Here is a 25,293-nt window from a genome sequence, read left to right on the forward strand (position 1 = left end):
GAAGTTTGGAAAAAGGAGGCAGCAATGAGGTGAACACAAGAAACTCTCACAATCACTTTCGGAGGGCCTTCACAATCTCCTTTTAAAGTGCTTCACGAAACCAAAAGCCCCAAGTCATTGTAAATGTGGCAACCTTTAAGAGTAACAAGTGAATGATGCTTGCTTGAAGTCTCTCTAGTACCACAAAGACCGACCACTTGATGCAATGCACTAAAAACGCTAATTCTCACTAAAATACAATCCCAAGAAATGCATGGAGGGAGAGGTGGAGGATGGCTCTAATATGTGGAAGAAGCTATTTAAGGTGCCAAGAGAGCCTCCCTATATATGAACAGGAGTGGAGTATATCTAGCTCCCACCACTAAAACTAGTTGTTACTATCCTTTCTATGTGCATGCTGCTATTTCATAGATCGCCTGTAATACACGTGATCTGCCATTGAACCCAAATACAATATTTGAAATAAAAGAAGTGTCATATTTCACTATTAACATGTAATAGGGACAGAGGTTTGTTCAAATGTTAGCATAAGGGTCATTATGTACCAAATAAGAGTATTTGATCACTTGTACGAGTGAGGTGGAGGGATGTAAAAATAGAAACCCACAACCCCCACTCACCCACAAACATATTCACTTAGTGGATATGCTTGAGTTGAGCTTCTCTGCTCGTACAAGCAACAGGCTTAATGGCTGGTAAATGAAGACCAACTCCAATAGACCCCCTATTTAGGCCTCTATCATACTATTTTGATGGTTGGTAATAAAAAGGCACACTCCAATAAGACACCTAGTAGGAGGCTCTCAAATATTTTTCTCAAGACCTGATTTATACGACCTTGAGAAGCCTCCTACTTTTTCAGTGTTGATCATTGCTCTGCCATCACTGTCACCAAATCTACCACTGCCGCTAGTCCCTTCTCCCTAGTGGCTCCTCTCCAGTGTGCTTGCCCCCAACACCTCCTCCTCGTGTGCCCTCCTCTAACCCGTGCACCCTCCTCTTCAACTCGGCTTCCTCCCGCTCAACGTGGCCCTCTCCCTGGCACATCTCTTCCTATTAGCACAACTCCACACCAGCATGGCCTCTATCTCCCAAAGTGTCCCCTTCCTTAGCACGAGTCACTTGGCCTTAAGGATCCTTTTTTAGGGATAGGGAGGAGGATCCCCTATTTAAAAATATATGGAGGCCTTCTTTGGAGGGTAGTTAATTTCCTAAGAGAAAAAATAGAAATCATGAGGACTTTCCACGTCCCAAGAGACCTTGTTTGATTGGTCCTCCCGCCGACTAGCAAATTCAGACCATGTTTAGTTCTCACCTAAAAACTTTTCACCCTATCCAATCGAATGTTTAGACACATCATGGAACATTAAATATAGATAAAAAAACTAATTACACAATTCACATAGAACTACGAGACGAGTCTTTTAAGCTTAATTAGTATATGATTAGTCATAATTGCTATATTAACACATGTGTGCTAATGATGAATTAATTAGGCTTAATAAATTAGTCTCGTGGTTTCTATATGAGTTATGTAATTAGTTTTTTTAATTAACATCCGAATATCCCTTCCGACATCCTATGGAATATCCCTGGTGTCAAATTACATCATGTCCGTTTGAGTGGGAAAAGTTTTACTTTGCCACTGTGGTTCTGAGAACATTTGGAATTATGGGTTGTGAGCCTGCTCACCTGAACTTATCTACCAAATCTACCAACTATTTATCAATGTTTTTTTATAACAAATCAGCGAATACTGGCTTTTCCTAAAGCCAAGGCCTGTGTGCCTAGTTACCCTATAATATTATTCCGGGTACACTGGAAATTCTTTTTTTTTAAGTAGAAGACATGACAATAAAACAAGGAGAAGCAAGCAATTAGCTGAAACCATGCAATCGTCGAGCTCATGGGTACAGGCAGCTCCTGTACGCGGGCGCCCAGCAGTCCGGCAGGGTGGTGTCATCGTGGTATGCTTGCGAGGTCAGCGAAACCGGGACCAGGCAGAGCCCTCTGCCCCTCAAGTCATGATGCCCCGTCCCGGTTTCCTCCTCTTTCTCTTCGCCTCTGCGTCGAATGTGACCCTGAAATAAAATACCGGCAACGAGCGGTGACCACGCACGCATTCTTGTGAATTGTTTTTATTGAAAAATATTATATATATTTTGCTTTTATTTAGTGGTACCTTGTACGTGCTTTTCGTCATATACGGTTCACTAAACAGCTGCAAAGTGGAAGAGTGGATCAGCATGGTAGTTAGTTAGCTTAAAAAAACAGCAATCTGGAGTACTTGTCAGCACTAATAGACTTCAGAAAAGAAAAAGGTGGTATAATGGCTGTGACAGTGTAATTGACCCTTTTCCCTCTAAGTCTATCGGTGTCCGGACTCTGGAAAAAGACAGCATGATTGTTACACAGGACAGGACTTGGGCATGACTTGGAAGTCCACTGATAAAAAGGTCAATGTGGTATGCTCACTGAAACAAGGGCAAATGGGTGCTGGTTCAGTGCATATATTATCTTGGATGATATATTTCTTAACCACACGGCCTATTCACATTTCTCAGGTGAAGTTTATATATACTCCACTTGATAATTAAGGATCTTAGTGTGTCCTTCAACTAGTAGAAAGTTATGTAGTAAGGCAAACATATTAGACATGGAGTTAATTTACCCGTATCTGCTCATGAAGAAATTTGATGTACTCGATCGTTTCAAACAGCACCGATGATGTATCAGTCTGGCAAAAATGAAATGTTCTATGCGAGTTATCATCAACCAAAAGAGAAGCTAGCAACAGACATAAACTAGATTTCATTTTCAAGCAAAAGTTGCGGCAACAATCTTGTACCTTCCCAAAAGGTGACACGATTTGCTGCAACGCTGTGATCTTCTCTCCCAGCTTCACTTTGGGCGCTTGAGCCTAAGTAAGTTTGAAATAAACAAAATCATCAGAATGCTTCGCTAGTTCATCACCGATTTTCTCACGATTACGTACCTTAGTAGGCGACGCCTTGTGGGAAACCTCCTGCTTAGATTTCTTCGTGTTTCCTCCAATCCCTTCCTGTGATTTCCTCCTCGTGGCTGCACTTGTCGCAGCTCCACTTCCACTGCTGCTACTGCCCATCCCCTGCAAGAATCAAGTAAGCGCGGAATTCGACAGATTTCACTTTTGTGCATGGTAATAATATATACGGTGGTTGTACGAGCCCTGCAAGAAAGTCAAAGCTTACCGCCTGCCTAATATCTTGCTCCTGTCTGTTGCTGTTGCTGGACATGAAGTCTGCACTTGACCTGTTGGTGTTGTAGTCACTGAAAGAACCGTCATCCGGCAAGCTCCCCACGCCAAAGGAAGAAGGCTCCAGCCTTTCAGACAGCATGCCTGAATAACCGAGAACGACACTCTGAAGCTCCACTCGGCTTGGGACCGTTTGCTGCAGAAATGCAGCCGTGGGAGCTCCAAAACCCTGCCGCTGCCGCTGGCTGTCATCAGCTGGTTTCCCCTCGTGGTCGTAGCATGGCATGCAGCAGCCCATGCTGCTCCCGTGCACCACATCACTGTCCCCCGAGTACACGAGCGGCGATGGCGAGCTTGCCGCCGTCTCATGCTTGACTGGAGGAGCACTACTGGTAGAGTACGGGTCGACGCTGCCGAGGCCAAAGGCGGCGGCGGCGGCGGCGGCAGCTGGACCGGCCATGTTGCTGGCGGCGGCGCCCACCCCTCCGAGTTCGAGGTAGTCGCATGCCGCCGCGGGAACGTCCTCGAACATCTCCGGCGTCACGTTCTTCGCTCCGAGCAGAGACAGGAAGTTCCCTCTGTCGACGTGCTCGCTCGGCAGGCTCGGGGCGGCCGCCAGGCCGGCCCCGGCGGCGAACGTGCCGGCGTAGGAGGGGATCCAGGAAGGGAAGCAGGGCGTGTGCGCTTGCATCTGCCGAGGAGACTCCCGCATGCCGGTGGCTGGTGAAGTGGAGGAGCTGCTGCGACTGCGACCGACTGGAGCTTCGTGTGCTTCTTGGGCCATGAAATATACGTACTACCGGGGAGCTAGCTGTGCCTGCTACGCCTACGCTGCAGTGTCCGGCAGAAGCTGCCCGTGCGGCGCGCGTGGAGCAGAGCAGAGTAGCAGACGACACTACGGACGGAGTGGACCAGGTTGACGGATGGGGCCATTTTTGTAGGTGCGCGCCGGAGGGAGCTTTTCCTTTGTCCTCCCGAGGTGGGGCTTTCGAGGATGATATGCTGTCGTCGGCATGACGTGACCATTTCGACAATACTTCGTTGAGCCTCAAGTCAGCTATCAGTTGAGCAGAAACTATGGGCTTGTTTAGATGTAAAAAAAAATTTGAAGTTTGACATTATAGTATTTTCGTTTGTATTTGACAAACATTGTCCAACCATGAACTAACTAGGTTTAAAAGATTCGTCTCGTGTGTAATTAGTTATTTTTTATTTATATTTAATGTTTCATACATACATCTAAAGATTCGATATGATGGGAAATCTTGTAAAGTTTTAAGATTTTAGGTGCATCGAAACAAGGCCTATAGCAAGTTGTTTCAATTTCTAGCAACACAAAATCACAATGTCCGGCCTTCTCGACATTCATGTCGAGACAAAGCAAGGTCTCTTAACTATGCGAACTCAGCAGAGCTCAGCTAGTTGGGTTTTTTATATCAGAACCTCTTCACTCGGGCTTACATCCTTAACTTAATAAGGGTGTTTATATTTTTCTGGATTTATTTTAAGATTTAACGTCGTTATTCTTTCAGTAGTATGCGATGTGCCTGGCGACGACGAAACGTCTGTGATGACTTCGTCAGTATCAAGATTTACCGATCCAGCTCAATTCTTCGGAGGTGCTTATAGGATTAGAGCGTGCATGTGTGCGTTCATATGGGTAAGTATGCCCTCGTGCATGTAAGCGTCTGCATTAATTTGTAACTAGGTCTCAAAAAACTGCCTTAACTATATTAGGTCATTGCATCCACTCAGAGCATGCTTCACTCATGCAAAATATACGATGCTGCCTCGTGAAAAGTAACCCCCCAAGCATTGGCGGACCTAGGCCTAAGGCCACTAGGGCCAAGGCCCTAGTCATGAACCATATAATCTACATACACTTTAATAATTATCAGAATTCATCCTAACAACTTTCAACCAGACCAGGTAGATAAGAAACACCGACGCCTCTCTCGTTGTCTCGTCCTAGTCTTGCGTCTTAACCCTCTCGCTCTGATGCTCGCGCACTCACGTCGCCGCTCGTAGTGGGTGCCGTCGCTTGCTAGTGCCTCATTGTGTTGTAGTCCTACGAGCAGGTGTCCGCCAGCGCCTATCAGCTGATGAACTCATCCCTGCGCCGTGGGCATAAAATACTGCCTCATCTAATGGTGTACGGGTCATCGTCAAATAAGGAGATGAGCGTGGAATATAGGGGCCGTGTTTAGTTCCCTTGCGAAAACTTTTAGGTTACTGTAGCACTTTCGTTTGTATGTGGCAATTATTGTCTAATTATGGACTAACTAGGCTCAAAAGATTCGTCTCACAAATTACAGGCAAACTTGTAATTAGTTATTTTTTTATCTATATTTAATGTTGTATGCATGTGCCGCAAGATTTGATGTGACGAAGAATCTTAAAAAGTTTTTAGTTTTAAGAGGAACTAAACAAGACCTGCGATTCATGTATGCGCAGGTTGCAGGACCACACATATATAAAAATTACGGTGTAGTTTTCAACCTTTCGCTAGGAGAATTTGGTCCTAGTCTTGAGCGAATCCTGGGTCCGCCACTGCCCCCAAGTCTTTGGAGACAAGGTGAACGAACGATCGACTTGTCGGAAGAAGCCAATGCCAAGGAATGTTTAGATGGAAAAATGGCTGAGCAAATGATTACGGTGATGAATACTAATAAGCTAAAGGTCCATTTCTCAAGAAAATAAGCTAATGGTCCATGCATGTGAAAGGTACCTGAACAATGCAACCGGTGGGACTGGGATCTCTCGGGCTGTCCCTTGTCCATCGCCCACGCGCATATGTTTCTAATGCAAGCACGCGCGTGCTCTCGCGGTCTCGCCAACCGCACATACAAATTAAAGTATATTTTGCCAGGAAGCTAGATCGATCGAGAAACATGTCACAACATCTCAGCTTGTGGACACTCGACAGATTTTGCAGAACATCATTGCTTGTAGCGTTACAATGATCAAACAACGATACAACAAAATGATAAGGCTACAACTTGCTATTAGTAGTAAAGTAGCTGACGAGAGCCTTTCTTTTTGTAAAAGAAAAGTACCCATACATGTACCAGGTCTAGAACGATATGTCTTTCAGAAGGGAAAACGTTACTATAGCACATTACCTTCACAAGTGGAGGGGCCGGCCACGCAATTTCAAGTCATATATGTGCCGTGTCAGTTTAAGATTAGCTTAGCAATCTGGACACCCGTAGCATTGAAGATTAAACAGTAGCATAATTCTCATTGTGAAATGATGACACTGGCATCTAAACTAGGGTAGGATATTCTTGGACAAGCCTGAACAGTGCACCTTCAGTGGGTCGGTGCAAAGTTGTGGTATCATATATTGGTCTGTGGGGCTGCACATATGCATCTGTTGTTGGGTCATACACTTGTACTGTGAAAAAAGACTGCGGTCTGCAGCCTGCACAGGTACAAAAGACGGAAAGACCTTACCATGCATTGTGGCCGTGACGTCGCTTTGGTGCGCTAGGGAGGTTTCAAGGCTGCAATCAAGTGCTTCTAGCCTCTAGCACCGTAGGATGTGGATCAGTGGATGCAACGAAAGGAGCGTGTGGAGTCTGGACACCCCGTTGCAATTGGAGAACCTTTTAACTTGGAGCTCTGCAACCGAAACCAGAATATGCAAATTACTCCGTACTGTACTACGAAGAAAAAGGAACAATGTAAGGCCTTGTTTAGTTTTCAACAAATTTTGCAAAAATTTTCAAATTTTCTATCACATCGAATCTTGCGGCACATGCATGGAGCATTAAAAGGTTCTTGACTGAGGACTATAATATACGAGACAAATCTTTTGAGCCTAGTTAATTCGTAATTGGACAATATTTGTCAAATACAAATAAAAGTGTTACGGTATCTATTTTCCAATCATGGAGTAACTAGACTTAGAATATTCGTCTCGCGATTTACAGACAAACTGTACAATTAGTTTTTGTTTTTATCTATATTTAATGCTTCATGCATGCCGTAAGATTCGATGTGACCGGGAATTTTGAAAAGTTTTTTATTTTTGAGGTGAACTAAACAAGGCCATAATGTTGTACTCCCTCCGTCCAAGATTAATGGGACGTATGGAGTTCAAAAGTTTTCCTATATTAGGCATTGTTTAGATCAAAAAATTTTAGATTCAGACACGGTAGCATTTTCGTTTTTATTTGGTAATTAGTCTTATAAAATTTATTTTGCAAATTATAGATAAATTGTGTAATTAATTATCTTTTATCTATATTTAATGTTTTACGTATGTGCCAAAAAAATTTAATGTAATGAGAAATTTTGAAGAATTTTTAGATTTTGGGTGGCCTGCAGCCTCAACCTAACGCACGCGTGCAGCTGTACCAACGCCAAATTTATATTATTTTATTTGTTCTTCTCGTGGACGAGCGCACGATGGGATATAAAAAAAAGGAAAACCCAATAGAGCTCTGGATTGCTCTTGTCCACTTGTTCTTGACTGAGGACTAGCCATCGCGCACCCCACAGAGCCACAGACACCATTTATGTAGGGGTATTTTCATTATTTATCGAGAGATTGGTTCTCGCACCAAATTCTATAAGTGCAAATAAAATTGAACAGAGAGAGTAGTAATATGCATGACCTCACGACAAAAAGAAATGCACATGCAGCATTGGCAACGCAAAATGGCAACACAAAATAGCTTTCACCAAGCAATTTCGCTACAATTCCTAGTTTAAGGTTTTAAAGTGTAAACCCAGTTCAAAATAATGGGCAGCAAGACTACTTGTTATTATTAAGTCATGATAGAGTTCGAAGACTGCATAATGGGCAGCAAGCCTTTAACTTCATATCACCATTGCACTGTAGCCTTTATTCTGAATTTCTAACTTCCCAATCTTTGAAAATCCATCGGACCAGCAGGAATTCTATCTATAGCTGAAAAACACAAAATTGTTTGTAGCTAAATAGCTAATATATCTAATAAGTACAATTGCAAAGGTGAGAACCTCTGACAGAAATTCAATGATAGAGTATCTTGTTTCTAATTCTCAGCAATCAGAAAGCAATGAACCTAACAAGGCAATGAACTTGCAACACTGGCTCCCCTGCGCCTAGTGTAGCTAATGTAACACATGTTTTTCCACCGTAATTCTTTACAAAAAGCATTTCACCAAGTACCATATAGAACCACAAATATTGGTGCCCCAATTAAATTAAGAGGTTGGACGGGATGGACCTTCTATAAACTATCACCATTAGCCGCCAGAGGCCGGTACCTGTAATTGGTTTTGAATATTCATCAAAAGGGAACGTTGGGAAAGGGACAACATGCTCTTTTCATAATGCATTTGCTTAATAGCTAATTAGACGAAAGGCCATCTTGGAAGACAGCAAACGGTTGCCATGATGCCCATCTGTATCCAGTGCCTAGAAAAGGTGTGGCACTAAACTCAAATCTGGAACCAGAGTTTTCAGTACGCCAACAAAATCCATCCTAACTTAGAGGCAATGTGGTGGTAATATGGTCCAAGAACCAAAACCAATTACTAGAGGCTATCACAACTACCAATCATCACTTTCAAGAGATGGACATAGGGGTCCTCAAACTTTAAAAAGGAGACAAGAGACAGAGCATGGATATCCAGCACTGAGCACGCGTACCATTTATTCTAATTGGGGAGAATAGAGGTGAAGTGTTAAGAGCCCTCACAACAATTAAGTGACCAGCATTCCAAATGCGCCTTTGTTGTTTACTCTATGTTGATACCTTCCGTACGTGTCAACCACTAGGAACAAGCTCATCATCTTGAAAGATTATGACGAATGCAAAGGCCTCTTATTAGTGACAAGTGACACCTCATGTGGGTAGGGATTGACTCTAGAAGAATTTTACCTTATCCTTGTGTGCTCATTTTACCATGGATCAAGGGAAAGCTGAGTCTCGATTGAATTTTCAGTTGTGGTGTGCAGGTTAAATGCTCACAGTGGTTCAGTCAACAGCATTTGCGCTAATGGGAAAGATGCTAAAATGACAATATCTTACACTACAATCACAATAAATCTATTTAGAAATTCTGGTAAGTTGTAAGGAGTTGTTTGTAAAATATAGGGTGCATACTCACAACTTTTCGATGTTTCTAAAAAGCAGATAGACATTCCATTTATATTCTACACAAATTACTGGAGAAACTGGTTCCATCACCAATGCTAACAGAAAATACCCAGAACATAAGGGGGATTAATTTTATATATCTGTCTATTTAGAATCTTCATCTCAATGATTGCAAGTTTCCAACTATGGCCTTGTTTAGATCCAAAAGGTTTTTGGATTTTGACATGATAACACTTTCATTTTTATTTGACAAACATTGTCCAATCATATAGTAACTAGGCTTAAAAGATTCGTCTCGCGATTTAAAGGCAAACTGTGTAATTAGTTTTTGTTTTCATCTATATTTAATGCTCCATGCATGTGCCATAAGATTCGATGTGACGGGAAATCTTGAAAAAAATTTGGTTTTTGGGGTGAACTAAACAAGGCTTATATTGACCGGTTATCTTTGCTAGCTGCTTAGAAGAGCAATATATGATGTGTGCAGAAATTGCTAATTGTGCTACAGACACACTGGCACATGGTAGTTAATAGCCAATTATATAAAGATACCTGGAGATTTCAGTATCCACATCAACAACGCAGTCCTCCTAATAGCTTTCATGCCTTTAAGCTTTAACCTGAAAACAACTATGGAATACAATCATACATGAACAATATGTAATAATTTTGTAAAAGAAACAAGACAAGTCAAGATAGGACAATTCACCAATACCTATCACTTATGCTGAGCATGAAAGTAGAGTAAAAGCTAGTTTGCCCTTTTAGAAACTTTGCATTCAGTGGAATAACCATCATCCCTATCAGGTTAAAGGAGTCAAGACTAGTGCTAAAGTCACAACCATGGTGGATGAAAATAGCTGAAAGTATGATGATGGAATCAATCAGAATAGTATTCACTTATCCAATCCAGGACCGTGGGTCATCAGGCTGACTTCAACTTGATCTACCATTCCGCACTTCCACTGACAAAAATCAATCCAATGTCGATAGGGCGATGATGAGTAGATTCTGTTGGCTTTTAGATGACCTTGAGCTCCTAGAGATTGAGTTGCTTGGTCGTCGCTTCACCTATTCTAGTGAGCGCTCAACCCCAACTCTTTGTGCGGCTTGATCGGGTGTTCTGCTCCACGTCTTGGGAGGAGCTCTTTCAGGACTCGCTATTGCAGAGCACGACAGCTAGAATATCTAACCAGAACAATGTCCGCTAACTTTAGGTCTCAAAGATAACGTGTATGAACACTGATCGATTAGGGAAATTTGGGGAGGAATTTATCTATATTATTTAGAACAACAGAGTAATTTGTGGGAGGAACTTTGATACAGCTATGCTATTACTATCTATTGCTATTCAATTATAGTTCTGTTGTTTGATGATTTCAGAAGAGTAGATTACACTAGCTTATAGGCCAGACCTCACCACGTTGTGACCGTGCCAAACGGGCACAGTGCCTCTCCTATTGGCCAAACGGGCCTAGTCAGGGTCTTCCACAACATTCCCTCCTCCTTAAGTACCAACCTATCCTCAAGTTGGTATTTTGCCGCTAGTCTTGCGAAAACCTTCCACTCCATCTTCCCTATCACCATATGATCAGGTAGAGATGTCCATTGAACCAGAGCCTTCTTGACTGTAGACGCACCTCTCTGAATCAGCTTAGTCTTGAGTATCTTCTCCAGCTTCAATAGCTTTTCTGACCAATAGTAACCGTGACTTCCTTTGGTATATGCTTATTTAGTTGGGAAACATGTATTACTGGATGTACACGACTATTAGGAGGTAGGTCCAGCTTGTAAGCCAATTCTCCAATTCTGTGCAAAACCTGAAATGGTCCATAGTATCTGAAAAGAAAGTTTCTAGTTTGATCTGTCAGCAATTGATGAGTGCAATATATATGGCTGCTATTTCATGTAGATCATGTCACCAGATTCAAATGGTCTTACAGAACAATTTTTATCAGCTTGTGCCTTCATACGCTGCTGAGCTCTCTGAAGATGTTGTTGAATGAGCCTCGTCAACAGTTCCTGTTCCTTCATCCACTGTTCCAGATCACGCACAGAACATAGTTGCAGATTATCAATACCCAAATGCCTTGGTGATTGCCCAAAGAGAACTTCAAATGGGGATATGCCCAGTGCTGAATGATGTGTTGGTGTTGTATTTACCAAAGTCCAAAACTCTGTAACTGAGATCCATTTACTCCATTGGCGAAGACAAAAGTGTACCATACATCTCACGAATCCCTCCAAACATTGATTTAGATGCTTAATTTGCCCATATGTATGTGGGCGATAGGCCAAACTCACCAGAGGCTTTGTGTCTCTCAGTCTAAAGAGCTCCTGCCACAACTTACTTGAGAAACTGGATCCGTGTCAGAAATTATGGTCTCTTGGGCAATCCATGTAATTTGTAAACGTTGTCCATGTACAGCTTGGCAATTTGTAGGGCAGTATAGGGATGATGTAATGGAACAAAATGTCTATACTTGGAAAATGTGTCTATGACTAGTGGCAGAACCAACGATTTTGATTAAGGGGAGCGAACAAATATGATTGTATTTTTTAGTGTGATAAAATATACATAATTATATATTTGAAGAACTTTTTAAAAAATATTACACTATTTTTTACCAAAATCATCATATTTTAACAAAAAAAATAGATGAAATTAATATTTTTTGTGTTATAAATATCAATATTTATATAGATACTTGAAGTAAATCATTGTGTTTCGGAGGGGGGGGGGGGGGGTAGGGCCCCTGCTAGCCACCTGGTTCCGCCAATGTCTATGACCAAGATAGCATTGTATCTATCTCAAGTTGGTAAGTCTTCTACAAAGTCTATGCTAACCACTTCTCATGCTTGTTCTAGCATTGGTAGTGGTTGTAAGAGTTCAGGTAATTTGTTGTGTTCAACTTTTGTCTGTTGACAAGTGTTGCACTGTTGAATAAATGCTTGGACAATCTATTTGAGATTTGGTTAGGCAAATAAGGACTTAATTCTGCTCTATGTAGCAGCTATCCCTGAATGGCCACCAATTCCACGGTCATGTAATGCTTCCATGATGTATTGCTGAGCCAGATTGTTGTTTTCATCCTATACCCGTCCTTTGGATCTGATAATGTGATCTTTCAAATTGAAGCATTTACTGTTCTGGCCTGTTACACTTAATAACTCAGTAAAGAGCTCTCGACCAAACAAACATTTTTTTTTAATTTTAAGGATTACCGAACATACACATGGGACAATCCTCGACCCCTGAAATCACCAATGGGCCTAATAATAATCAATAGCTGACCGTCAGGGCCCACAATTCCCTCTCCGTTATCTCTTCACAGCCCAATCAGCAACCAACCAGAAGGCGCGACCTGGGCAAGCACGCGGCCTCCGGCGCGCGCGGGGAAGGCCAGCGAGGGCAGGGCGAGCACGTGGTCGCTGCGAGTAACCGGCCGGCGACGCGTCGAGCGGGCGCCGCCAGAGTCCTCCGCCAACAGGACCAAAGACCCTCTCCACTGTCTCCATCCACCGACGTATAAGGTTTCTGAGGTCTGATTTCTCCCTTCCTCCGTCTTTACCCCTTGATTTCTAGCACTGAGCAGTATGGGGGAAACACCTCCAGCTTCGCCTCCTCGATCTGGCTCCTGCCTCAGTGATGAGTTCTCCAAGGTTGCCTTGGGTAAGTCAGCCTGAACCGTGCAATCAAATCAGGCCTTGTTTAGTTTCGAAAATTTTTCGGTTTTGTTTTTATTTGATAACATTATTCAATTATAGAGTAACTAGGCTTAAAAGATACATCTCGCGATTTACAGATAAACTGTGACATTAGTTTTTATTTACGTCTATATTTAATGTTCCATGCATGTGCCGCAAGATTCGATGCGACGAGAAATCTTGGAAAGATTTTGGTTTTTGGATGAACTAAACAAAGCCTCAGAGAACGATTCTAATTCTGAGCTTCGCAATTTTGTCATCCCGCAAATGTGATTTGCAAATTTGCCATTCTGAAAGGATGCAAACCCTCAAATATGCTCTGAACAGAATTTTGATGTAATTTTTTTTTTTTTGCCATGTCTTATTTCACTCCCCGTTTATCTATTCGTTCACGCGAATTCGGGAGAGGACAAACTCCCCCGCCGCGGACGAGACCTAGCTAAGCCGCCGGCGCCGCCCTGTCGATCTGCGCCAGGCCACCGGCGCTACCTCCTCCGTCCGCGTAAGCCACAAGTTCTGCGGCGGCGATGGCGCTCTCCTCCTCCCGGTCGCACCACCTCCTGTGCCCGCTCCTCTGGGGCTTCCACGCCTCCGCGCGGACCCTGGCATGGGTGGAACCGCACGAGTTCTCCAAGCCCAGCAGGTACCTGGGCAGCTGGGAGCTTGTGGCGGAGCCCCGGGAGGCATGGGCGCGGCTGGACCGGCTGCGCAAGGGGTACGCGCGCGACGTGCAGCTGCGGCGGCAGTACGCCTACGAGGTGCAGCTGATGGAGGCCGAGCGGCAGCGGAAGGCCGAGGCCGCCCGCATCGCCAACCAGGAGCGCAGGGCCGCCAAGCTCGCCGCCGCCCAGACGCGCGCCGCCGAGCGCCGCGCGTTCGAGGAGGACTTCTGCCAGACCCTCGTAGGCTTCGATCCCTCCTGGCGCGGACGGAGGAGGCAGCGCCGATGGCGTGGCGCAAATCGACGGGGCGGCGCCGGCGGCTTGGCTCATGCGTTGTCCCCTCCCGAATGCGCGTGACCGTCTCCCGTGAACGAATGGATAAGGAGGAGGGGCAAAAACGGGAGAGAAATAAGACGTGTCAAAATAATTTCTTAAATTACATCAAAATTCTGCTCAGAGCATATTTGAGGATGTGCATCATTTGAGAATGACAAATTTGTAAATCCCATTTGTAGGATGACAAAATTGTGAAGGCCAGTTTTCATAATGGCAGAATTACCATTTTCTCGTTTCTTAGTTGGCACGGTGCTTGTCCGAATTGGATTCGATTTTGGGAAAGATAATTAGCCTTGTCCGAACAGAACTATAGCTGGGTTTGATCGTTCTTCTATAAATATAAATAAACAAATACTAAAGTTCCCAGTATATTTACTATGGCAGGAACCTGTTCAAGTCCCAGCTGGTCCGACCTCCCAATGGATGTCCTCCTCCTCATCCTGCAACGCCTCGAGCTTCCCCAATCGCTTGCCTTTGCATCAGTTTGCAAAACATGGAGGGCTGCCGCTATAACCGCCAGTGTTCCTCGTTCTTGCACACCATGGATCTTGTCTTGGGCACATCTGGCGCAGGGGGAGCGCCCCTCACCTGTGACCTGCAACTTGTACCACCTTCTCGATGGTGACAAGGCCTATGGTGTTAGTTTTCCACGTGGCTGCTTTAATGCGTGCTGTGGAGCTTCTCATGGATGGCTTATTTTGGTAAACGAACTCTCCAATCTTGTGCTTTACAACCCCTTCACTACGCGCATTATCCCTCTGCCACCAATCACGGATTTCTCATGCGTGGAAGCAGTCTACCGTAGCGGAGGGAGCTTGGAAGGTTACCATCTTGGAACAGGTGGAAGAGTCTATGGTTCAGATGAACTAGGAAAAATTTTTTACCAGAAAGCGGTGTTGTCTTGCAGTCCATCCAAAGGTGGTGACTACATCGTGATGATCATCCATCGTGATTCTGATTGGCTTTCTTTTGTTAAGGCAGGACAGAGAAATTGGCAAGTTGCCTCATCTTTAGGTGTAAGCCAGAAAGACAAATATGCAGACTGTGCATACCATGATGGCAGGTTCTACACAGTTACATTCGATGGACTGGTGGAGAAATGGGATATCGACGGATTGAATGGACCAACAAGGGAGGTGGTGGTTGCCGCAAGGTGCCATGTAGGACTGATCCTTACTAGGCATTTGGTGCCTACACCATGGGGCGATCTCCTGCAGGTTCGTGCAATTCGGTCGGATGGATCCCCGGATGGCATCAGATTCCAAATCCGCAAGGTAGAACTGAATGGATGCAAGAGAATTTCATACAAGGATTTGATGGGTCATGCTTTGCTCCTTGGATTGAATCACTCGGCATGTTTGCACACCAAGGATTTTCCTGGGCTTCAGGCTCAATGTGTCTATTTCTCTGTTCCCTGGATGGTGGAAACATCCCATTGGATTCGTCGAAGCTGCGCTTGGGGAGGTGTGAGGATTTACAACTTTGAATGCAAAAAGTTTGAGCGTGCTCTTCCCATTCGTTATAGTAAGAGTAAGAGATTTATCCACGTTTTTCCTACGGAGGTCTGGATCACCCCGAATCTGTAATAATTAGCACAAAGGAATAATAATTGATTTTCTACCCATGTGTAATTGTAAGGAATTGATTGGCCCTACTATGCTGAGGTTGGGAACTTGGGATCACCCAGGATCTGTAATAATCAGGCTTTCCTCATTTGTAATACAACATCCTTTTCAAAATATCCCTACGTTTAGGTTTGCAAGTTTGATCAAGTTTATGAAAGAGTATTCACATCTTTTTTTTTTTTGAGGGAATCATAGAGCTTTCATTCAAAACACAACTTATTATACCATAAGTGCACCATAAAAACATATTTCATGACTGGTGTGATGGTTCTAGTTTGATGACAATCTTGATGTATTTGAATCTCTAATAACCACGCCTGCTCCACCGCTGCTTTTCTCCACTCTGAAGCTTCCATCAACATTGATTAGTACCTTCCCTTTTGGCGGCGGCTGCCACTCTCCCGCCCAGCCATGTTCGCTTGACTTATCAGCCGTATTTTTTCAGCGAAGAAATATTATTTTCTCTCACAACAAACAGTCATACTTCTTAGCAAAGCGATCTTTTGACCTATGGTAGTTCGTCGCTGTCGCTAGGGTAGCAATCGATATGACAGATCTTGCGGTTTGTTGAATGCTCTCGCCATGGACAAACTTCCTCCGCTCCCACTCATTTCAGCTTTTCAAGTGGTCTGGATATGTTGATCAGATCGGCTATCAAAACTGAACCTCATCTGTGTATGGTAAGGAATTGATTGACCCTACTGCTGAGATCACCTGGAATCTGTAATAATCAGCGCAAGGTAATCATTATGCAATTTGGTGACGTCACTACTGTTTTTTAAGGGAAAAGCATTTCCATTACTGAAACGACGCAGAATCATCAAGAAAATACAAGATATGTGCCGGGTCCAAAACTGGGTCCCTCAGCCGGATCACATGAGCTCCCTAGAGACGCTAAGCAACTCTATTAAAAGACCGAAGTTTCTATTAGACAACCCTGGAAATAAAATTCAGAGAAAGAAAGCTGCGGAGCTCCTCGGCGAGGTGAGTGACAGCACTGAAGTCATAGGTGCTCGAATTTCTGCCTCGGCGGGCCTCGACAACATCTCCATCTGAGTCATGAAGAACACAGTCCCATCCACCATTCCACGTCTCTGTGTCAAAGGCTGCATCGCAGTTCACTTTTACATAATCGCCAACTGGTTTCTCCCACCTGCGCACTACCGGTCTTGGACTCACAGCACACTGTCCCTCTCCTGCTTGTTGTGGTCACTGGTCAGCTAGGCGCACCATGGAGATATTGACAGAGAGAATTTATCTATGTGCATTTTCCATGAGCATGGTTTTCCTTGAAGGAAAAACAGAGTGCAGAAAGAGGGTGCACCACTGGTTAGACTAACCAGTACATCTGTACATTAACCAAGCAGAAATAATAGCATACTGTTGACACCATTTTTGGGCACGTGTCCGGGATGGCAGAATAGGGTGGCAGTACGATGCGGGTTGCTGATGAGGATGGTTGCCGATGAGGGAAAGGTTGAATGTGACTGAGTCCTCAGACAGTAATATGGTGCCGATGACCAAGTAAAAAGGTCTGCCGATGACTATGGCAAGGGGATTGCCGATGACGCGAAGGAGGAGTCCGGAAGTTGCCAGTTGTCATGTGGAGGAGTTTCGGTTTGTCACGGAGGATGGTTTTATTATTTCCTTAGTTATTCGCATCGTTTTGTATACGGGTTCCGTGTAATTTGGAATTCGAATTCTAATCGTGTCTGGTCGTAGCTCTTTGAGCAGGGTATAAATATAAGCCCTAGGACCTTGTAATCGATCATCATCTATCAATCAATCAAACACACGTTTTTACTCATATTCCAGCATTTACTTTTCGACGACTTCGTCATACGTTTTCTTTTTGTTACGAGTTCTTAGGAATTCGTCGACTCAAGCTCGGCGTATCCTCAAGTTCCGCGTGAGTACCTCTTAGCCGTGACATCCGGGCGCATCGCTGTTGTCAGGACTAAAGTATTCGAGTTACCACCTTTGCCGATAGTAAGGTCAAATCGGCTGGCACGCCTTAACGTTTGGATCGGGTATTAGCCCTTTGTGTTTGCAGACTAGGTTTTGCATCAACACATCTTTTGGCACGCCCGGTGGGACCGATTCAAGATCAAGATCAGCATGTCGATCTCTGACCTCGATCAAGACAACGTCATCCCCGTGACGGAAGCCAACCTCAAGGATGAGCAGAAGCAAGCTATTGCCCAAGCCATGGAAGAGTTCAAGCAGCAATGCCTGAAGTCATTCAGCATAAACAGGAGCGGCGAAGTGGTCCAGAAAGATGCACTGCCGGCACCACGGCAGGTCACTTTTGACGCCAATCCTGGCAAGCTTCAAGACATGGTTGACAATGCTATCAATCGAGCGCTGATCAACCAAGCTGGTGTACTGTCTAATACGGTTTTCAACGCCGTGGCAAGAACCTTCAAGGAAGGACAAATCCCGCCGGATTATGTGGGCCCTTCCCATCATCAGCCCACGGCACCAGAAGTCACGGCTCCATCGGCTGCCTTGACGAGTGCGAGTGTACAGTCTGCCGTCCCTCCAAGTACATTGGGGACTACTGGTGCACTATCTATGCCGATGGCAACCAACCCACAAATTTCAGTCGGGCAGCATAAACTGACAACAGATATGTTGGCATCGGCAATGTCGGGGTTAACTCTTCCTCCCAACTGGTGGGGTTATGGTATGCCTCCAGAGTTGACGCCAGGAACATCACAGATAACTGACATGAGGGGCAAAACTCCTATGACATCGGCACCTTCCAATGTGCCGGTGAACCAGAGTCCTCGGTATACCACAACCACTACTGCAAGGCCTCACACTGGAAATCCTCAAGATTCAATGTTCCAGATGCCCAACGCATCGGCGGAGTCAATGCTGATGCAACAGAGGCCTATGGCCCAGTCAGGGTATGTCAATTCAACGACGATACCCAATTACCAATCATCGGCAGCACCTATGCCGATGAACGCTAATAATGGATGGCTTGGACAGCAAGCCTTTCCACAGTCGCCCCAGCAGGGTTATCAGACTACGGGGTTCCAGCAAGGGCAGGTTTATCCCGGGTTCCAAGGTCAGGGAATTCCCAACCAGCCAATAAATTTTGGACAGCAACTCGGAGGACAGCCAATCGGTGGACAGCAGTTTGGTAGTCCGCAGATTGGAGGACAGGTGACCAATACGATGTTCCATACAGGTCACGTCTCAAACAGACACGTGGAGGTTCGCCACCAAGTGCCGGATCCGCAGCCGCCTCATCGGCAAGATGCCGATGCTTATTGGGCCGATAAGATTGCTGAAGTAATGAGGGAACAATTTGGGATAAAACCCAAAGTCAACACTTATTCTTATCGGACACCGTATCCTCCAGCGTATGATATGATCCCGCTTCCACATCGGTACAAGGTACCAGATTTTACAAAATTTTCCGGACAGGACGACACGTCAACCATGGAGCATGTCAACAGGTTCATTATTCAATGTGGAGAGGCTGGCAACAGGGACGAATTAAGGGTTCGTCTATTTTCGTCATCTCTGTCTGGATCGGCCTTTACTTGGTTCATATCGTTACCTCCCAACTCAGTAATTACTTGGGCCGATCTAGAGAAGCAATTCCACAGATACTTCTTCTCAGGGGTTCATGAGAAGAAAATTACCGACTTGGTTAAGTTGAGGCAACGTAATGATGAGTCGGTTGAGGGATTTGTGCAGAGGATACGAGAGGTCAAGAATAAATGCTATAGCCTGGTTCTGGATGATCGGCAGCTAGCCGATTTGGCTTTCCAGGGTTTGTTGCCACATATCAGGGATAAGTATGCATCTCAAGAGTTCGAGAGTTTAAGTCATTTGGTGCAGAGGATATCTGATCAAGACATCAAGCCTTTCGAGCCTAAGAGGGCATGGAATAAGAAAGTGTCATTTGTTGACGAAGCAACAAGCTCAGATTCCGACGAGGAACCAGTAATCGGTTTGGCAGAGTGGGTAAAAAACAAGAATCCGATGTCTTGTCCTTTTGGGCAGAAAGAACCAGAGAAGTTTGCCTTTGACACCGCCAAGGCCGATAGGATATTTGACTTTCTACTTCAGGAAGGTCAAATGAAACTGTCACCTAACCATGTGATCCCGTCGGCAGAAGAGTTGAAGAGGATGAGATATTGCAAGTGGCATAATGCAACTTCACATGACACCAACGAGTGCAAAGTATTCAGACAACAGCTGCAATCGGCTATAGAGTCGGGGAGAATCAAGTTTGACAGTTCTAAAGCCCAGAAGCCGATGAAGATAGACCAACATCCTTTCCCGACAAACATGTTGGACGCTAAGGGGAAGGCTAAGGTCTTAACATCGGAGACAGCTGAGAAGAGTGCATCGGTAGATCCTCAGCATCAAGTTACTACCGCCGATGCAAGAAGTAAGGGCTTGGTCCGGGAAGGAGCTAGCTCAGGAAGACTTCCTCGGTCTGGTATTGTCATAACTCATAGAAGGCCTCGAGAGAGATGGCAACAACGGGAAGATCGATATCGGCGCCAGCAGGAAGATTATCAACGGGAAGAAGAAAGACGCCGACAGGAGTGGAATCGGCACAGGGATCATTGGAATTGCCCATTCTTCATCCATTGTTGGGAGGAAAATATCAAGCTTCCTACTGTCAGAGACTGCCCTGAATGCAACGGTTATGATCGGTACGATAGGCGTTATCATGATGATGAACGGCGATTTAATGGGCCAATCAGAGGAAGGGCGTCAGTTCATGATCGGCTGGGGGGCAGGCTTAGTGTTCGCGATCGGCTCGGTAACCGTGTCCAGTATTTTCCCAAGAACCAGGAAGAGCTTGAGGAAATGGCTAATGCGCGGGTTCCCGATGAGTTCATATTTTGCAGAGATGCTAACACACATCGTATGGAGTCAAGGGAGAACCGACGCCCGGCAGTAAGGCAAAGGCCACTTCCTCCATGGTGCCCTCAAGGATTAACCAAGACACAGAAAAGGAGGTTGCAACGAGAAAGGCAAGAGGAGTTAAATAAAGGAGAGAGTTCTGAAAGTCGGCAGCCGGCAGACACTAAGAAGGAAGGTCCATCGGCAGGCGTCAACATGGTATTCATGTTGCCGATGGAGTTTCTTGCACCAGCCAGTGACGATGAGTTGGGATTTTCTGATCAGATAGCTCAGTTGGCTCTGGATCCAATGACGGCTATCTTTGAGAAACCTGCCGATAACGAGAGGCAGCATCTTAAAGCTTTGTTCCTCAAAGGAAGGGTTGATGGGCAGCCAATGACTAAGATCCTAGTTGATGGTGGGGCTGCTATTAATATTATGCCGTATGCAGTATATCGGAAGCTTGGGAAAGGGGATCAAGATTTGACCAAGACCGATATGATGCTCAAAGACTTTGAGGGAAACGTGTCTCCGGTCAAGGGGGCGATATGTGCGGAGTTGACCATCGGCAGCAAAACCTTGCCGACAACCTTTTTCGTGATCAGCGGAAAAGGTGCCTACAATTTATTATTGGGGAGAGATTGGATTCATGCCAATTGTTGTGTCCCATCTACAATGCATCAGTGCTTGGTTCAGTGGGTAGGTGACAAGATTGAGATCGTCCCAGGGGATTCTTCTTATGTTATCGCATCGGCAGAAGCGGATACTTATGAAAAGACTAGGTGCATTTCAGGAGAAGTTTGGGAGAAAGATTTTCTCAAAGTTGCCGATTATGAGATTCCACCGATCCAAGCAGTCGGTTCTGACGACGGTTTTTAATGGATAGATTCGCCGATGATGGAAAATTAGGCCAGGGATTCACATCGGCCGATGATTTGGTAGAGGTAGATATAGGTAGTGGTGATAAGCCTAGGCCTACTTTTATTAGTGCTAAACTAGATCCTGAGTGTAAACGGCAATTAACTAGTTTGTTAAAGGAATATAAAGATTGCTTTGCTTGGGATTATACAGAGATGCCTGGTTTAGACCGATCAATTGTTGAACATCGGTTACCCATTAAGTCTGGATTTCGGCCACATCAGCAACCAGCCCGCCGATGTAATCCTAACATTCTACCTGATATTAAGGCCGAAATCACTAAACTTATTGAAGCTAAGTTTATTCGGCAGTGTCGATATGCTGAATGGATTTCCAATGTCGTCCCGGTTTACAAGAAGAACGGGAAGCTTCGGGTGTGCATTGATTTCAGGAATCTCAATAAAGCTACGCCGATGGATGGATACCCAATGCCTGTCGCCGATCTACTGGTTGATGCTACGGCTGGCCATCGGGTCATCAGCTTCATGGATGGTAATGCGGGTTACAATCAAATATTCATGGCGGAAGAGGATATTCCAAAAACCGCATTCAGGTGTCCTGGTCATGTTGGACTATTTGAATGGATAGTCATGACTTTTGGGTTAATGAATGCCGGTGCTACTTATCAAAGGGCTATGAATTTTATATTTCATGAGTTCATCGGCAAGATCGTAGAAATTTATATTGATGATGTGGTGGTCAAGTCTGGAGATTTCTCGAAGCATCTTGCCGATTTACGACGAGTGTTGGAGTGCACAAGGAAGCATGGATTGAAGATGAATCCCAACAAGTGTGCATTTGGTGTATCGGCAGGGCAGTTTCTTGGTTTCATGGTACATCAGAGGGGTATTGAAATTAGTCGAAGATCTATTGATGCCATCAATAAAATAGTGGCTCCTACCAATAAAACCGAGCTCCAATCTTTGATCGGCAAAGTGAATTTTATCAGAAGATTTATATCGAATTTATCTGGGAGAATTCGTGCTTTCAGTCCTCTTCTAAAATTGAGAGCCGATCAGGAGTTTGTTTGGGGAGAAGAACAGCAGTTGGCTCTAGATGAAATCAAAAAGTATCTAGTAAATCCTCCAGTTTTAGTTCCACCTCAACAAGGGAAACCCTTCAAATTATACTTATCTACCGATGGATCGGTTATCGGCTCAGCTTTGGTTCAGGAGTTTGAAGGGAAAGAGAGAGTAATTTATTATGTGAGTAGGAGGTTGATTGATGCTGAAACCAGGTATTCGGCCATCGAGAAGCTGTGCTTATGCTTATATTTTTCATGTATCAAGCTAAGACATTACCTATTGTCGGCCGAATGTGCTGTTATTTGCAAAGATGACGTAGTCCGATACATGCTATCTATGCCAATTATGAGTGGAAGGATCGGTAAATGGATTTTAGCGCTGTCGGAATTCGATTTGCGTTACGAATCGGCTAAGGCGGTCAAAGGGCAGGTTATGGCCGATTTGGTGACTCAACATTGCGGCCTAGTGGAAACCTTGGAAATTGCACCCTGGACGCTCTTCTTTGATGGATCTACCTGTGATCGGGGAGCAGGAATCGGCATTGTGTTAATTTCTCCTAAGGGGAGGAAGTATGAATTTTCCTTACCGATTGTTGCTACATCAACAAATAATCAGGCTGAGTATCAAGCTCTGATCAAGGGATTGGAGTTGTTAAGAGAAGTTCGTGCCGATGCTGTTGAAGTATTCGGGGATTCCATGTTGGTTATAAATCAATTAGCCGAAAGCTATGAATGCCGAAGTGAAGTTCTCATAACCTATTTCGAGAAAAGTATGCAACTGTTAAAGGAATTCAAAAACTTCCGATTGGAGCATGTTCCCCGATTGCATAATGAGAACGCTAATCGGTTAGCCCAGCATGCCTCGGGATATCAGCCAATGATTAATACAACATCGGCAGTCAGTGCCGGTGACTGGAGGAAAGAGATTGTCGACTATCTAGAAGATCCATCTAAAAAAGTTGGAAGACGGGTTCGATTTCAAGCGACCAAGTATGTGCTCCTTGAAAATGAATTGTATTATCGAACTATCGACGGAATTCTTCTCCGATGCTTGGGTGATGATGAAGCCAGAAGTTTAATGGGGGAAATCCATGAAGGAGTATGTGGAGCGCATCAGTCAGCTTTCAAGATGAAGTGGATGATTCGAAGGAATGGATATTTTTGGCCAACCATACTTGAAGATTGTTTTAAATATTTCAAGGGTTGTCAAGGTTGTCAAAAGTTCGGTAATATCCAGAGAGCACCCGCATCGGCTATGAATCCTATAATAAAACCTTGGCCGTTCCGGGGGTGGGCCATCGATCTGATCGGCCAGATTTATCCACCATCTAGCAAAGGGCATAAGTTCATTCTAGTTGCCACTGACTATTTCACTAAGTGGGTCGAAGCTATTCCCTTGAAGAAAGTCACATCGGCCAATATGATTGATTTTGTGAAGGAGCATATTATTTACCGATTTGGGATTCCCCAAACGATTACTACCGATCAGGGCACCATGTTCACGTCAGGGGAGTTCGATGAATTCGCAATCGGTATGGGAATTAAAATATTGAATTCCTCTCCTTACTATGCTCAAGCCAACGGGCAGGCCGAAGCGTCTAACAAAGGAATTATCAAGCTTATTAAACGAAAGATTGAAGAAAATCCTAGGCGGTGGCATACAGTGTTAAATGAAGCACTGTGGTCTTATCGGATGGCTTGCCATGGATCAACCAAGGTGTCACCCTATCAATTAGTATATGGACATGATGCAGTATTGCCTTGGGAGATTAAGGCTGGATCTAGGCGATTATCTTTTCAAGATCAATTGGTTGCCGATGATTATGCCACTTTGATGACCGATGAGTTAGATGATTTAGCAGGACATCGGTTAAAGGCCTTAATGAGTATAGAAGAAAATAAGAAGAGAGTTGTTAGATGGTATGATAAAAAAGTAAAGGCTAAGGAGTTTGCCGATGGGGATTTGGTATGGAAGTTGATTTTGCCAGTCGGGACTAAAAGTTCGAAGTTTGGGAAGTGGTCTCCTAATTGGGAGGGTCCTTATCGGATAAGACACTCAGCTCCTGGTAATGCCAATATTCTAGAAACTCTCGAAGGAGTTGAATTTCCCAGAGCATTAAATGGCAAATATTTGAAGAAGTACTACCCCAGCATATGGATCGACGCATAAAAGTTTAAGTGCCGATAACACTCCTATCGGCTGGATTTAAATGTTCGAGGGCAGACTTAATGTTTCAAAAGATGCCGATAACAGTCTTATCGGCTAGACTAAAAGCTGAAGGCGGAAAAACAAAGGTGTGTCGCCGATGAAAGCTTCAGATGCTCAGCAGCGCTTGGATTGCTGATATGGCGCGCAGCCGAATTTGGTTGGCTGTCTCTATCTCTTTGATATCATCATCGGCAGAACCTTCGATCGGCTTCAGTTTCCTCTTCAGTTGCAGCGCTTTGCGACCATGGACGTTTCGTTCTTGTTCAAGATGCTTGATGGTCTCCGGCAGCTGACTCTCTTCTTGCTGAGCTTGGGACAGAGCGTCTTCTACCTGCTTGAGTTCAGCCAGTAGAGCTTCTCTTTTTGCCGATAGATCAGACACTTTCTGCTTCAGTGCATCACCTGAGGACTTTAAGGTGCCGATGTTCTTATGTTTCTCATCGGCTAAGAGTTTTTCTTTCATCATCTCCTCAGAAAGCTGGATTTGAGCAGCTCTATCGGCAAGGCGTCGAGTAGCTCTCTGGTACTGAAGCTGGCGGCTTTCTAAATGTGCAGCATGGAAGAGTGTTTCTTCAGCATCGGCAGGAATTTGGCCTCTAAGGG

The 25,293-nt window shown here is 44.6% G+C and overlaps 3 protein-coding genes across 3 annotated transcripts; 2 read left to right on the forward strand and 1 right to left on the reverse strand.

Moving 5' to 3' along the window:
• Nucleotides 1,732-4,128, reverse strand: LOC8057588. The gene is made up of 6 exons (XM_002448299.2): nucleotides 3,231-4,128; nucleotides 2,996-3,127; nucleotides 2,849-2,920; nucleotides 2,672-2,737; nucleotides 2,183-2,221; nucleotides 1,732-2,081 (listed from the first exon to the last, which is right to left on the reverse strand). Exons 1-6 carry the CDS (start codon nucleotides 4,017-4,019, stop codon nucleotides 1,905-1,907), a joined length of 1,275 nt encoding a protein of 424 aa, XP_002448344.2. The 5' UTR covers nucleotides 4,020-4,128; the 3' UTR covers nucleotides 1,732-1,904.
• On the forward strand, nucleotides 12,867-15,777 carry LOC8056606 (putative F-box protein At4g22170). Its single transcript, XM_002446897.2, has 2 exons — nucleotides 12,867-13,003; nucleotides 14,421-15,777. Exons 1-2 carry the CDS (start codon nucleotides 12,928-12,930, stop codon nucleotides 15,620-15,622), a joined length of 1,278 nt encoding a protein of 425 aa, XP_002446942.2. The 5' UTR covers nucleotides 12,867-12,927; the 3' UTR covers nucleotides 15,623-15,777.
• Nucleotides 13,179-14,276, forward strand: LOC8057589. Its single transcript, XM_002446896.2, has one exon. The coding sequence runs from the start codon at nucleotides 13,566-13,568 to the stop codon at nucleotides 14,055-14,057; it is 492 nt and encodes a 163-aa protein (XP_002446941.1). The 5' UTR covers nucleotides 13,179-13,565; the 3' UTR covers nucleotides 14,058-14,276.

The sequence above is a fragment of the Sorghum bicolor genome, chromosome 6 (genome assembly GCF_000003195.3).
Source record: "Sorghum bicolor cultivar BTx623 chromosome 6, Sorghum_bicolor_NCBIv3, whole genome shotgun sequence".
Classification (NCBI taxonomy): domain Eukaryota; kingdom Viridiplantae; phylum Streptophyta; class Magnoliopsida; order Poales; family Poaceae; genus Sorghum; species Sorghum bicolor.